At 44.8% G+C, this 14,478-nt stretch overlaps 3 protein-coding genes across 3 annotated transcripts in view; 2 read left to right on the top strand and 1 right to left on the bottom strand.

Moving 5' to 3' along the window:
• LNX2 (ligand of numb-protein X 2) overlaps positions 1-1,326 on the bottom strand; it is an 80,663-nt gene extending 79,337 nt beyond the window's left edge. The window contains 1 exon segment of the mRNA XM_032315331.1: positions 1,244-1,326. The gene's annotated coding sequence lies outside the window, so the exon portion shown is untranslated.
• Positions 1,327-2,847: 1,521 nt separating this feature from the next.
• On the top strand, positions 2,848-4,466 carry LOC116574528 (DNA-directed RNA polymerases I and III subunit RPAC2). The gene is made up of 2 exons (XM_032315326.1): positions 2,848-2,954; positions 3,890-4,466. The coding sequence occupies exons 1-2, from the start codon at positions 2,929-2,931 to the stop codon at positions 4,263-4,265; spliced, it is 402 nt and encodes a 133-aa protein (XP_032171217.1). The 5' UTR covers positions 2,848-2,928; the 3' UTR covers positions 4,266-4,466.
• LOC116574530 (protein POLR1D-like) overlaps positions 2,852-14,478 on the top strand; it is a 45,113-nt gene continuing 33,486 nt past the window's right edge. Inside the window, exon 1 of the mRNA XM_032315329.1 lies at positions 2,852-2,954. Within this exon, the coding sequence (XP_032171220.1) occupies positions 2,929-2,954 (26 nt within the window). The 5' untranslated portion in view covers positions 2,852-2,928. The remainder of the gene's footprint in view (positions 2,955-14,478) is intronic.

Here is a 14,478-nt window from a genome sequence, read left to right as displayed (position 1 = left end):
AACTTGATGAGAAGAAAAGAGAAACAATATACAGAATTAGGAATGTTAACACACAAGTGGGCCAAATTAAAAGTAGTGTTATTGTACTTTGGTTCTGATTTGGCCTACATTTTACCCCTCTGGGAAAACTCACATGTGAGACTTGGACAAGCTAAAAAGGCAAAACTTTGTTTTTCATGGCCCAACAAAGCTCTGACGGGCCAAAAAGGATACTAGATCAAAGTCCATTTTCTAAAGGGTTGTGGAGATGGGAATCAAATCTGTCAGAGAAAATAAAATTGATCTACTGAGATCCAACTTCATCAGCGCTGTGTCACACTCCACTCAAGGGAAAAAAAAAATCTGTCCTGGGAGGAAGGCCAATTGACAAATAAGTACTACTGCTGCAAGAACGTGGATTCTTAAAGTGAAGGCAGTTCCTATAAACCAGAGCTCGCAACTGTCTCCTCCTGCCAATGCTTTACACTCAACTTCGTTTCTGGTTTCTGTGATTTAAAGAGCCCAAGCCTCCGTGTACTGTAGCTCCTCGTAGAAAATAACGTCTTGATTCCCGACCTGAACTGCAAACTGTAACATCAGAAGAAACACTACCTATGTCAGGAGTCCTTGTCTGAAACATATGGCATAAAGCTTTGGAAGCGACTGAGATCTTTCCTGGATGGTGCTTTGCGTGCAACTGTTTCCAAATCGAGATCCATATTTTCAAATCACCCCCTTGAAGACGTGAGCTCTCCCTTCCCTCCAGCCTCCAGGGAAAGGTGAGAATTCAGAGGCAACAGGCTGGGACGGAGGGTATCCCCCTCTTCCTTTCCTGGAGAACAAGATCCGATGTAAGGCAGCTAGTGCCCCTCTCGTTTGCAACACACTCACAGGAAATAAGAAACTCATCCCCACCTCTCCCCTCCTGGAAAAAGCGAACGACGCAAAGGGCAACAACACAGTGGCCGGAACCACCAAATGGTAACAGCCGGGGGCCTCCCGCCTCTCCCAGGCGCCTGGTCGGCGGCGGGCACCCGGCTCAGGACAGCCCGTCCCTCCCTCCCCGCACCAGCGCGGCCGGCCCCACAGCGGGTCCAGGTCTACGTTCCCGCACAGCCCGGGCGAGCGAGAAGCGGAGCCGTGGACGTCGGCCGCCTCCCCCCGCACGGCGCTGCCCCACACCCCGCCGACGCCCGCACCTGAGGCGGCTGCTCGGGACCCGCGACAGGGCGCGGGGCCAGGCGGGCAGGACAAAGTTACTCACTGGGAAAGCGCGGCCGCCCGGGGCGCGCACCGGCTCACAGCGCCGCAGCCCAGCGCCAGGTCCGCTCTCCGCGGCCCGCTGAGGGAGCGGGGAGCCGGCCGGCCTCCGCTCCGCCGGGAACCGCCGCAGCCGCTGCCACCACCGCGGATTTCCTGGCAAGAAGCAAACTCTGGCCAAGACTTCACTTCTCAACCGCCCCTGCTGCCTTCCCGGGGGCGAGCGCCGGGGCCGAGCCACCCAACCCGACACGCACCTGGGCCAACCGGCTGCAGCACAGGGCGGGAAGGAGGCGGGCCAGAGAGCGGCTCCACCTATCCGAGAGCTCAGGGGGCGGGCCAGGCTGCGGCCGTCACTCCCGGGTTAGAGTGAGCCCACTCCGCCCCTCGCCGCCGGCCCTCCCCCACCCGGTCTCGGCTGTCGCTGCCGCCCGCCTGATTCCCCCCGCCGAAGACACGCTCAAGAAGTGGATCTGCGCTCACCGCCGACCGCGGACCGCCGTGAGGAGGAGTGTGGAACAGCTGGGGGAGGCAGTGAACATCTAGGGGAATCGGGTGGGGGGGGTAAGAGAACAGGTGGCGCAGGAAAGCCTAAATAAAGGTGTGCTGGGGCGAGGGGACTCTGGGGTAAGGTGCGAGGGACGAGGACTGATCGGGCTGTGAAGGACGAGGGGAGTAGGAGATTGAGGAAGGATGAAGGAGGGGTTTAGTGAAGAACACCTGGGGGGGACGGAGAGAGGAGGTGTAGGAAGGAAAAAGGAGGGCGGGGATCGAGTCCGGGTGGTGAAAGGTTGCCGAGGCGGGGACAGGGGCAGCTGGGAACAAAGGTGAGAGGGAGGCTCCGCAGGTGTGGAGGTTTAAGCCGAAAGCGTAAAAGGCAAAAGAAGTCCAGAGCAAGGGAGGACGTACGTATTACAGGTGTAGAAAAAATTCTAGGAGAGAAAGGACGGGGGGCAGGAGGGAAAAGAGCACTTTACTTCCAAACTCTCGCTCCTCCCTACGAAGATAAAAACGAAGGCTTATTTTGACCCATTTGAGGTGTGCAGCTACAAGATCCCGGATGACAAACACAGTCTGAAATTAAACCTTTTCTGTTGTGAAATTCATCAAGGTGTACTGATCAACTATAGTTTAAACCTGTCATCCCCTGACCACCACCACCCACCCCTGCCAGGCTTGAGGGTCCCTCTATGGAGTAACACAATGCCCGTAGGGTCAAGAAGCCTGTCTGAAAGAGGCGGGATTCCGCCCTAAGAAGAAAGGTGATTTGGGGGCGGCAGGTAAGGCCCCGCCCCCTTCGCCATCACCTGGCCGGAGGTGCCAAGGGCTGAACCCAAACGCCCACAGGCGGGTCTCGACCTTGAGGTGGGACGGGAGACCGACCCCATCTGTACCCGCTAGCTCAGCAGACGGACTGGCTCCGGGAGCTCTAGGTGAGCAAGTCCAGACGGCCACCGCCCTCCTCGCGCCGGGAGCCCGGCCTGTGGGCGGGGCCTCCCGGCGAACGTGCACGCCCCGCCCAGCGGCTGGGCCTCGCCGCGCGCCGCTGTGGCTCCTCCTCCCTCCTTCCGTCCTCGGCTCCTTCCGTCTGTTGTTCCTTCCTTCCTGCTTCGCCCGCACGTTTCACGGTATGGGTTAGCGCCTCCGATCCGCCAGCACCACCTGAGGATCCCGGAAGCCGTCCCCGCGATGGAAGAGGACCAGGAGTTGGAGAGGTAACGGCCGTGGGGGCGGGCGGGAGGAGCAGGCCGCGCCCAGCGTCGGGAGCGGGTGGCCGGGGGGCAGGTGGCCGATCGGGGCCTCAGCCTCCACGGCCCGGCCCGGCAACGAGGGCCGGGCTGGAAGGACAGGAGAGAGAAGTGGGCGCCTGAGCGGGAGGAGGGGGGCCCCGCCTGGGATGGGAGGGGAGGACATACGGATGTGTTTGAGTAGAGGCGCCTCGGTACAACTAGTGTCCTGGAGGGAGCACAAGTTATGAGGCCGGAGTTTAGTCCCTAAACCGCCCTCCCGAATTAGAACAGCAGGAGTAAATAAAACTAACGTAAGGCCACGCACCAGGCCTCCGCTCGCCGAGTGCTGGTTTTGGTGCGTTCCGTCAGGCCTAAGCCCCTGTAACTGTGGCCCAACTTACTGGGTAGAGTGCTAATAAAGCCACTCCTCCGTGCGCTCAGCTCTTTCTCCCTCCTGCTTGATTGACACTTTGCAGAATTTCCATTCTAGTTTATCTCCTGCATATGGAAACCATAGTGGGGCCTGCACGGTGATGATCTGCAGCCCCAGTTTTTAAGAAGATCTGTGTTTTTGTATACCTTTAAGTACCCTTTCATTCTCTAGCAGAGCCCACCCTATCCCAGTTCTGTCCCTTTCTTGTGATTCTGCCAAAAGAATATTTTAGCAAACATTTATGTTTGTGCCCTTGTGGCCATGTGAACGGTCAGATGGAGTAGGGCGAAACTGGAGGCAGTCATTAAATATTTATTGATAGAGTCTGTGGAGGCAGGAAAATAAGGGGCTAATACAAATAAATAATCCTATGTAATTGGAGTGCATTACAGTGATTTGTTGCAATTGTGATACAGTAAATGAAAAAAAAGCTAGTTACAAAACCATATTCAGTATGATCTCATTTTTATAAAAAATATGTGTGTAGAAAAATATCTGGATTGAAGACCTCAATGGCTGAAGGCGAGAGGAAGACAGCCCTGGAAATGGTCCAGGCAGCTGGAACAGATAGACACTGTGTGACATTTGTATTGCACGAGGAGGACCATACCCTAGGAAATTCTCTCCGTTACATGATCATGAAGAACCCGGAAGTGGAATTTTGTGGTTACACTACAACCCATCCTTCAGAGAGCAAAATTAATTTACGCATTCAGACTCGAGGTGCTCTTCCAGCTGTTGAGCCATTTCAGAGAGGCTTGAATGAGCTCATGAATGTCTGCCAACATGTGCTGGACAAGTTTGAGGCCAGCATAAAGGAATATAAGGATCAAAAAGCAAGCAGAAATGAATCCACATTCTAGTATCTTATGCACTATACGGGGAGGACATCCTCTAGGATATTCTCTTCGTGATCTTGCAAAACCCAGAAGTAGAAGTTTGCGATCACAACACGATCTGTCCTTCAGAAAGGCGTGCTTCTAGCTATGACCCATTACAGCCGTTGGAATCCCCGCAAGAACCTTTGTACTCACCTAATAAATTCCCTCTTTTATTTAAACTAATTTGAGTGGTTTCTGTTGCTTCTTCTGGAAGATTGACTGTGTCAGGGGTTTTTTGTTTGGGTTTGTTTTTGTTTTTGTTTTTGGTTATTTTTCTTTTCATTGAGCCAAAAGTGAACGTAAGAAAGCTTGAAGAAAATTAGAGGCCTAGACAAGGGCTTTGATCAAGGGAATTCAAAAGAATATACATTCATGGCTGTGACTGGGGGAGAGGGAGAGATGCAGTAGAGCATGGCTCCAGACAGACTGTGGTTAGTTTAAAAAAGAAAGAAAGGTGGAAGTGGGAGGAGGACTTAGCTTCTTGCTAGATTATTTTTAGTAAATCATGAGAGAATTGCATCTTTTGCTCTGACTGGTAGGTTGGGCAAGGGTGGGGAATAACTTGAAAAACTTGTGAGAATTCTCGTTTCACAGGAGAGTTAGGTAGGATCTAGTTCCATCTTTGTGGTAGCATATTATAGGAGAGATGCCAGTTTACTGCTTTAATTTCAGGACACTAACAAAACATTTTGCCAGAAAGGACCTAAGTAGGTCAAGAGTTTATATTATAAAAGAAAAAGCTGGCATGACCAGGTAACATCTTCAGTCCTTACGCGGGTATCTAAGTATAGCTCAGAGTTCCAATAAGGATGGGGAAAAGGAAATTTCCATGTTGGGAAAACGATTTTTTTTTTTAACTTAAAATATTAGTGAACCGCCTCTGAACTGCCCTGTTAATCTCATCAACCTTGTCTTATATCTGTTCTACCCCAGCTTGACTCTTAATTCACCCTAAATCTCTTGTCAGCCTTTGAATCTGAGCATGGCACCCCCAGCACTCTATGCTCTGGAGCCTTTGTTTTTGCTGTTCCATATTCCTGGAACACCCTTACTCTGCTATGCCCTAGGGTAGGTAAGAACTCCTAGGTCAGACTCCCACCCTAGTTTGGACACTTGGATTTCATTTTACTCCTGCATTTCCTGGTCTTGGATTCAGTATGCTATTGTTAGTGCTTATATTGTCTATCCACTATACTGACTTGCAGCACGGTGCCTGATAGGTAGTAGACAATTAGAAAATACTAACTAAATCCATGTCGTTTGTTAAGGGATGTAACCTTTTATTCACTTCATTCAGACCTCTTTCTACCAGTCTGGCCTAGAACCTACATTCCTATACTCAACTTCTTCAGATAAATATATTTCTGTATTTATTGAGCACCTGGTATATACCAGGCCCTGGGATGGAACAGTATTGAATGAGACACAGACCTTCTTCTCCTAGAGCATGCATTATCATAGGAGTGAATTCTTTTTCTTTTTTTTTTTTAACTTGGAAGTCTGTGAAAACAAATATAGGATCAAGATAGAAAACATGAAAGGCGAATCACCTTTTGGTATGGAAGTCAGGGATGCTCTTCCAAAGATTACAGGAAGAGAAGGAGCTAACTGCAAAAAGGATATTGTGTTTTGGTGGACTAACTATGCAAGGGTCTTTGAGGCAGAAAACTGGTAGTCTGAGGATTTAAAGATACTGAGAGATTTGCTTATCTGTAGCATGGTAAGCAAGAAGAAGGGCATAGGCTATGGATTCGGTGGGAAGAAGAGTTGGGGTGGTAAGGGGTTTGATTTTAAGTACAATGGTAATGATACCTGATACCCAGAAGGCAGAGGAGGAAAGGAAAAAACTGAGGGCAGGACAGTGCCGTGGAGAGATGATTTGAGAGAACTGTAAGAGTGTCAAGCCTGGAAGGGCAGCAAGCTAGTGATGGGCAAAAGAAGGTTGATTTGAAATATATTTTAGAACTGAATTGGTATAGAATTGGCAGGTCTCAAGAATTGGATGTGGACAATGGGGAAATGTGATTCCCACTTAGGTTTGGGATCAAAGTACTGCAATGGGAAGCTTAAGAGGAAAAATAAGTTGAAAAGTGGAAAAGGTAACTGAACTCAAAAGCTCCATTCTGAATGTGGTAGACAGTGGATATGTGAATTGGAGGCCATGAAAAAATCTAAGCTACAGAGAAACTTTGTGAGTTCTTGCCATCAAGATGATGTAAATCCATAAAAATGAGTGTGATAAAAGAAGTTGGCCCAAGACTAAGCCCTGGGCAAGCTCAGCATTAAAGGCTGGGTATGAAAGTAGCAACCAGTGAGGAGACTTATGGAAAAACCAGTGCTTTCAGAGAGGGAAAAAATGTTGAATGAGACACAGGACAGAAAAGTGGTGATTGGCATTAACGAGGAGGTTTTTGGGCACTGGACATATCAGTTTAGTGCCTGAGAAAGCTAAACGTTAGCACTCATTGTATAGAAAAAGGGGCTTAGTTTGGGTTTTCCACTCAAGAAAATACACTGGAGAGCTAAATGTTAGTGGGAGCAGGGAAGAGGGAAGGGCAAAGTCATAGTCCTAGTGTAGGGAGTATTCTAAACTGATTTGAAAGAGATTCTGGAAAGCCAGGGTCATTGTAAGGAAGTTCACACTTGAAAATGTAAGGAAGATCTACGGGGATAGGTGGGAACGGATCAAAAATTTCTTTGCCTCATCTAAAATTTTGCCTCTGAATATTCCTGTGGGGATGGTAAGCAGGATTATTTAAATGAAGTTCAATACCTCTAAACCAAGACCTTCAGGAGATGAAAGCAAAGCTTAATTAGTGGACATAGGATGATGATAGTAGACTGAAGTAATTACCAACAGTACGTGTGGGAAACACACCCGTCGGTGACTGTCTCCCCAGCTCATGGCTTCATTGCTCTTAAGAGGATTTCTCCTCACTGATAATGTGGCTTGCTGGCTCGGTTCTGTTTAGGGTAGCCATAAACTCACAGGTTCAGACAGAACAACTTCAGAAGGCAGAGGGGGAAAGGAAAAAACTGAGGGCAGGACAGGCAGGATAACCCAAGAGCCAGGTGTGAGTGGGGAGAACCTGCATAAAGTCTGCGAAACCTGAGGAAGACTGAATTACTCTGTAAAAGGATGAGGGACATAAATAGGAGTCAAGTGTATTTATATAAATACTGTGGAAAAATAACTTGATCAGTACCTCCGATTTGCTCTCTAATAGCTTTTCACTCTAAATAAACTAATATTAATGATTTAAAATCAGGAATCTTGTTCAGCTATAAAGCACCATGCCTTTTAAAGAGCCAATCATTAAATAAAATGATTACATACCAAAGGCTTTTAATATATACTAATTTGAGTACTTGCACAGCACTTTCTATTTTCAGAGCACTTTACAAACTAATTATTTATAAATTGCATATAGCTATAACATGTAAGTGCTCTAATTAGTTGGTATAACACAGGTGCCTACAAAGTATCTGTAGTGATTTAAAAAAAAATGTCTACATAAAAAGTAGATCATTTAGTACCATTCTGATCAAAGATTGTTTTGCATTTCAAGAAATAAAGCATATCAAGTTCTATGGCACACCATTCCCCACCCTTCTTTTTGTCTCCTCGAAGCATTAAGATTGTAGGTAGTCCCCAGATCACTAGAGAAGAGTCATCTTTTCTGTTAGCATAACTTAAAGTCAGAGACCATCTCTGTAACATCCCTCAGACTGGGCTCCTAGGAAGTGGGCCCAAATCCACCAGTCTGCTTTCAAGTACTTACAAAGACCCAAAGCCCAGCCCTTTTGTCCTCAGATTCTTGGTTTTTTTTTTTTTTCTTTTTCCTTCTTTTTTTGAAACTTGATAAATTGTCTTGGTACAATTACTGTGTGGTCTGCAGTTTTTTTTAATGACTTCCTTCTGTACCTTGATTATTGTATCTCTGTACAGCAAATGTGATCCTAGTAGGGGCACTAGCCCTAAGAAGTAGAAGAGATAACAGTATAATATTGGGCTGACATAAAAAGCCTTATACAGTTTTGGAGCGAGGGCAGACAACAGGTATACACATGACAAAGAAAACAAATTGTATTTGTGATAAAGTGCCCTAACATATAATGTTGAGTAAGTATCGTGCTAAACACAGACCGGAATGGGTGAGAGATGGTTGTGAAACAAGGACTGTTCCATGAGCACCTACCCTGCCAGCCACTGTCCTAGGCACGGTAGAGAGCAAGTAAGATGGGCATAGTCTGCCTTTTAGCAACTCATGGAGTACTAAAGTTGGCAGACTTGTAAAATAAAAACAGTATTCCAGGATAAATTGCTTTCTCTTTCCCAATGTAAAGGAGCCAGTGAAGATTTCTGAGCTAGGGAATGCCCCAAGGTTTTTAATTTTTTTTTTTTTTTTAATCCCTTGCTGGTGCAGAATGGGTAAGTGGGAGGAAACTGTTAAGACAGCAGTGCATTGGGCAACATTTCTAACAGTCCAGGTGTGATGTAAGGAGGATGCAAGTGGTGATACACAGAAACTGCTAAATGAGAATTACAGTACTTGGAGACAGAGTCTGTGTAGGAGGGAAGGTAAAGGAAGCATTGAAAATGGTCCCATATCCTTGTCTTTGACCCCTTTGTTTTTCTACCACTCCCTGACAACCAAAACCAGTATGGCAGGATTTACCATCTCCTCTCCTCCCCAACCAGTCCTTGCTTCTGGGTGTCCATGCATGCAGCCGCCCTCCTCTCCTTCCCTCATCCAGGTCAGAATTCACATCATTAACAAGGCTGGGAATCCAGGGCTACAAGTGGGAAGGTTGAGGGATGGGACACTGAGCTGGATCTTGATCCTGCTGCTGCCTGCCCTCAACCAAGTTGCTCTCCTCAAAGGGAACGTTTCATTCATTCATACTCATTCCGTAAATAGTACTGCAAGCACTGTTTAGGTAGTAGGAATATACCCGAGAACAAACTGGCCCACAAGCAGTTTATTTTGTAATAGCAATTATATAAAATACATAAATACATGATGGGATCTAAGGTGGTGGTATAAATGGGAAGTAAAAGAAGGAGATAGGAAATAGGAAGGGTGAGACATTGAGTAGTTAGGGAAGGCCTTTCAGAGAAGGTGACATTTGAGCAGAGAAATAAAAGAGACCAAGGACATGGGAGACTATACTCAGAATTTTCTAAAAACAGATTATTCAACAATGAAAAAGCAAAATTACAAACCTTTTTAAAGGAATAAACTTTCAGCACTGTGTGTATGTGTTTGTGTGTAGTTCTTAATCTGTGCCTAAAATTATATCATTTATCTTTAATCTGTATATGCATTTGTTAATATATACGTTATATATATCTCACCAGGATGGGTGAGAGATGCTTGTGAAACAAGGACTGTTCCATGAGCACCTACTCTGCCAGCCACTGTCCTAGGCACTGTAGAGAGCAAATAAGATGGGTATAGTCTGCAGCTCACTGAGTATTAAAGTTGGCAGACTTGTAAAATAAATAGAGTATTCCAGGATAAATCGTTTTCTCTTTCCCAATGTAAAGGAGCCAGTAAAGATTCCTGAGCCATGGAATGCCCCAAGGTTTTTAATTTTTTTTTTTTTTAATCCCTTGCCGGTACAGAATGGATAAGTGGAAGGAAACTTTGTAAGACAGCAGTGCATTGGGCGACATTTCTAACAGCCCAGGTGTGATGTAAGGAGGGTGCAGTCTTTAATCTGTATGTGCATTTGTAATATATGGTAAAGAATATAGTAAAAAATACCAAGTTACTGGGACAGTAGGATATTGTAAGAGTTTTAGGTTGGCTAATATACATAGGGGAGTTGATTTTTATGGGCCCTTTTTTCTTTTTCCTTTCTTTTTTGTTTTTGTTTTTTAAGAAAAGTCTATCTTGGGAGCGGAAATTGATGTGCTTGGGGTCCTGAATACTTCAGCATATGAGTTAAGAGGTTGTGGTGTTGGAATCACACTATCTGGGTTTTGGTATTGGCTGTAGAGTTTTTCGCTATGTGACCTTGGACAAGCTGTTTGACCTCTTTGTGCCTAGGCTTCCTCATCTGTAGAATTGAGATAACAGTAATACTGATCAGATAGATACTATAGCTATTAATTTGGATAATATTTTCAAAGTTCATAGAACAGTATCTGGCCCATTGAGTATGTTCTTAATCAATGTTATTAATGTTATTATAATATGAATTGTGTCAAACAGGCTGGTTTCTTTCATATTTCTTCCAAGTGAAAACTGGAAAGCAAAACTCCTCTGTTATTTTTGTTTCCCCTAGCCCAGGACAAATACAAATTTGTGGACCCCTGTATGAAAGGTTATCAGTCTGCTACATCCATTGCTTTCAAGAATGATATTTTGGGGCGCCTGGGTGGCTCAGTGGATTAAGCCGCTGCCTTCGGCTCAGGTCATGATCTCAGTGTCCTGGGATCGAGCCCCGCATCGGGCTCTTTGCTCAGCGGGGGCCTGCTTCTCTCTCTCTCTCTGCCTGACTCTCCGCCTACTTGTGATTTCTCTCTCTGTCAAATAAATTAAAAAAAAAAAAAAAAATCTTAAAAAAAAAAAAAAAAAAGAATTGATATTTTAAAATAGCATTCCTACTTATAGAGTATAGGTAGAAATCAAAGAGAAATTGTGTTTCTCCTCTTTTCACAAAGAAATTAAGATAAAACATTCATAATCTTTCCTAAGCTTCAAGACAAAGGTTAAGCAGGAGGGAAAGCAAGTACTAGAGCAGACGGCCACCTGTTTGGGTGCTGCGTATACAGATATTGACCAGAAGCCAGGCTAAGCATAAAATTGCATACAATAGAATATATTGGTATTGTATCTAATAATACTAATCCTCAGTAGATTCCAATATTTGTTACATAAGACATTTAATGTATTTCAAAAAGAAGAGCTGCCTGTGTGTTTTTCTAAGGCTACCATGCTGACTTGGGTCAAACCTCAACATTGTAGGTAATGCCTCAACCAGTTCTATAAGAAGGATTCCACAAGAAAATCAAACTGCTAGAGTATGTAGCAGATGGAGACTATACTTGTGGCTTAAACAACAGTTGAGGGTTTGGAGTTTTCCTTTTTTTTCTTTTTCAGGGGTGAAAGTGGCTTTCTTTCTGGGGCCTCTCTTTCAAGACAGTACTATATGGAAGTGAAGGATAGGGACTCTAAAGTCAGAGGCCTGCTTTAAATCTTGGCTCCACCACTTTCTAACTTGTAAATACAAGACAGTATCTTAACAGTTCTGACCCTCAGTTTCCTTACTTATAAAATACCAGCTTTATAGGGTTATTGTGAGGAATGAGTGAAATAAAGCACTTAGCAAATTCCTAGTGTAAATACTCAAATATTATCTATCACTATTGTATATTGATTATTGCTTAAGCCAATTAGTGGTGATTAGAATGGTGGCTTTCATAGTATAACCAATGTCTCATTATCCGTGAGAGACCTCAAAGCTGGCTTGTACCAACTGGTCTCTGTCTTCCCACATCATCACCTGTGACTGTCTGCCCCAGTGGCCTTCTCATATCTGTCATATCTGCCTAGCTGGTGCCCCTTCCAGAGCCTTGGCACCTGTCCTATACTTGCCTAGACTCTCCTCCCCTAAATCTTCACATGGCCTCTTTTCAAGGTCATTTACGCAGGGAAACATCCTTGACCACTGTATTACTTATCCATTAATGTCTAACAAAATGTCCTAGAACTTAGTGCTCAAAACAAAACAAAACAAAACAAACATTTCTTACAGTTTCTGTGGGTCAAGAATCTGGTTGGAGCTTAGCTGGAAAAATCCGACTCATAGGATGCAATCAACGTGTCATCTGGGCTGCAGTCCTCTTGAGGCTGGGATGGGTGGATGATTGCTCCCAAGCTCACTCACTTGGGACTGCCTCCTGCCATTGGATCCAGCTTCCCCCAAAGCAAGTGATCCAGGAAGTAGAGAACTCAAGATGGAAGCTACAGTCTTTTTATACCTTAATTTCAGAAGTGACATCTGTCATTCATTTCTGCCCAATTCTGTTTGTTGGAAGTGAGTTAATGAAGTCCAGCCCACACTGAAGGGGGGATTATACAAAGGGTGACTATCAGGAGGTGAGGATCCTTAGGGCCATCCTAGAGACTGCTTAACCACAGCTGCCTTCTCTAAAACGGCCTGTACACCTGCATACACCTACATCATTTTCTATCCAGAACTTGCTTCATTCCGAACTGACCCTGTATTCTGTGTTTCTCTCTTTGTTGTCTAACTCCACTTGAATATAGGCTCCCTGAGGGCAATGACTTGGTCCTTGTTTGCCTTTGTATTCCCAGCACTTGAAATCATTCAGGCACATACAGGCATCCATTAATATTTATTTAGTAAATGAATGACTGTGTATGATTGAATGTCAGTGTCGGTGTGACTGCCACAACAGGGAGGAAAAACTGCAGAGAACGCTTGAGGATTTGTAATGACATTATATTGTACACTCATCAGCTGACGTGCACACACTCAGAGAGCCACTGAAGTAATAAGCCTTTAAGAAAAAAATTTTTAGGGCGCCTGCCTGTGGCTCAGTCAGTAGAGCATGCAACTCTTGATTTCAGGGTCTTGAGTTCAAGCCGCACAATAGGCGGAGAGATTACTTAAAAGAAGAAAGGAAAGAAGAGAAGGAGAGAAAGAAAGGGGAAAAAAAGGAAGGAAAAGAAAGAAAGAAAAAGAGAAGAGGAAAGGGAAGGAAGGAAGAAAAGAAAGAAAGAAAACAAAGATTGATTCTTGAGTGAGGCAAGGAAGCGTGACTGTCCTGTGACTTCGATGGGAGGAAGAGTTGCAGTGATTAACCTCTTAGCCTAAATAAGGGTGGTTGTACTTTATAATCTGTTTCATTTACGTCTTCTCCCTATCCCTAAGAGCTTTTGAGATTGCCAACCCTTACCACCTTTTCCCATGCTACATTTCTCCTATTGGTCTAAAGGAAGAGGTAGCATATTTACCACTTGAAGGTGATCAAAGGACATTTTTATTTCGCAGTGACAGGAATATTGGAAGGATGGTCCTGATTATCCTGGAGAACTTGTGTCCACAGAATTCTAGTGGGGCCAGAGTTGTAGGATTATTGTTTTGGGTACTGAGATAGAATTCTAAGGGTTTGCTTTTAAGGTATGCTGTTTTGTTGATACCAGATACTATATCTGTTTCCTGATTGGCTGTCTGATAAACCTATCCCTTTATTATAAATAGCATTGCTTTGGCAAAATACAGAGTATGGGCATTTTTTCCAGCAACTGTTTTAAGTCCTGCTATGTCCTAAGTCCTAGGAATGCAAAATGTATCTCATTTGGTTCCTGAGCCAAGTATTACTGAACTGCTGAAGAAAAGGATCATTTCTTCTAACTCTTCCACCTTCCTTAAAATTGTGGTCCCTCCTCCAACACTCTTACCCTCAGCATTTTCTTTATATAGCACTTAATGCGTTATGACATCTATAGAATTTACCTGTTTACTGCATCTATTCTATACTGTCTATTCTTACACACACACACACACACACACATACCACCTTCCCTAGTCACCACCACCATCGCATAAGCTCCACAAGGACAGAAGTTTTGTCTGAATGCTCACCGCTGTATCTGGAGACCTTGGCCCCTAGTGGATGCTCAAAAAATATTTATCAGATGAGTAAGTAGAAGACCGACTCCGTATTTTTTTTCATTGAATATTCTAAGAGCTTAATTTTAATTTGAAAGGTTAAAATAATCTGTAAGCTTTGGGATTGTCAGGGAGGAGACAGACAAACCTAGGAATTCATTTAGGCAAAAGACGCTCCTGAGTAAAACAGGCAAAGATTAAGGGGTGGCCTGCACCGTAGGACCCAAGTGGCTCTTATGGATGAATCTACCAGGCAGTAGGTGGGTCCATAAAGGTCGCCTAAGCTAAAAAGAGCTGGTCGTGTTATTTAGACACATCTAAGAAGGTAAGGCTTTGGATCTGGAAGGCCAAATTGGCAAGTGAATACGTCTTACATTTGTGAGAACCGACTCCCAAGACAGCCACTGTTGGCTTTGCAAGTACATACCTACCGCATGGTTTCAGATTTAGGGAGTTCACAGATGAGTAATATTTCCCAAAATAAAATCTATCGGGTGAACTCTGTAAGGTTGCTTAGGTTTTATTTTGCCATTGAAAATGGACT

This window comes from Mustela erminea, chromosome 15, assembly GCF_009829155.1.
Source record: "Mustela erminea isolate mMusErm1 chromosome 15, mMusErm1.Pri, whole genome shotgun sequence".
Taxonomy (NCBI): Eukaryota; Metazoa; Chordata; class Mammalia; order Carnivora; family Mustelidae; genus Mustela; species Mustela erminea.
This window is presented reverse-complemented; position numbering and strand designations above follow the sequence as displayed.

Excerpts from the sequence above, each read along its gene's own strand:
- LOC116574528 (XM_032315326.1), top strand. The coding sequence starts at position 2,929 with ATGGAAGAGGACCAGGAGTTGGAGAG. Across the intron at positions 2,955-3,889 it reads GAGGACCAGGAGTTGGAGAG|AAAAATATCTGGATTGAAGA; the intron begins GTAACGGCCGTG and ends ATATGTGTGTAG.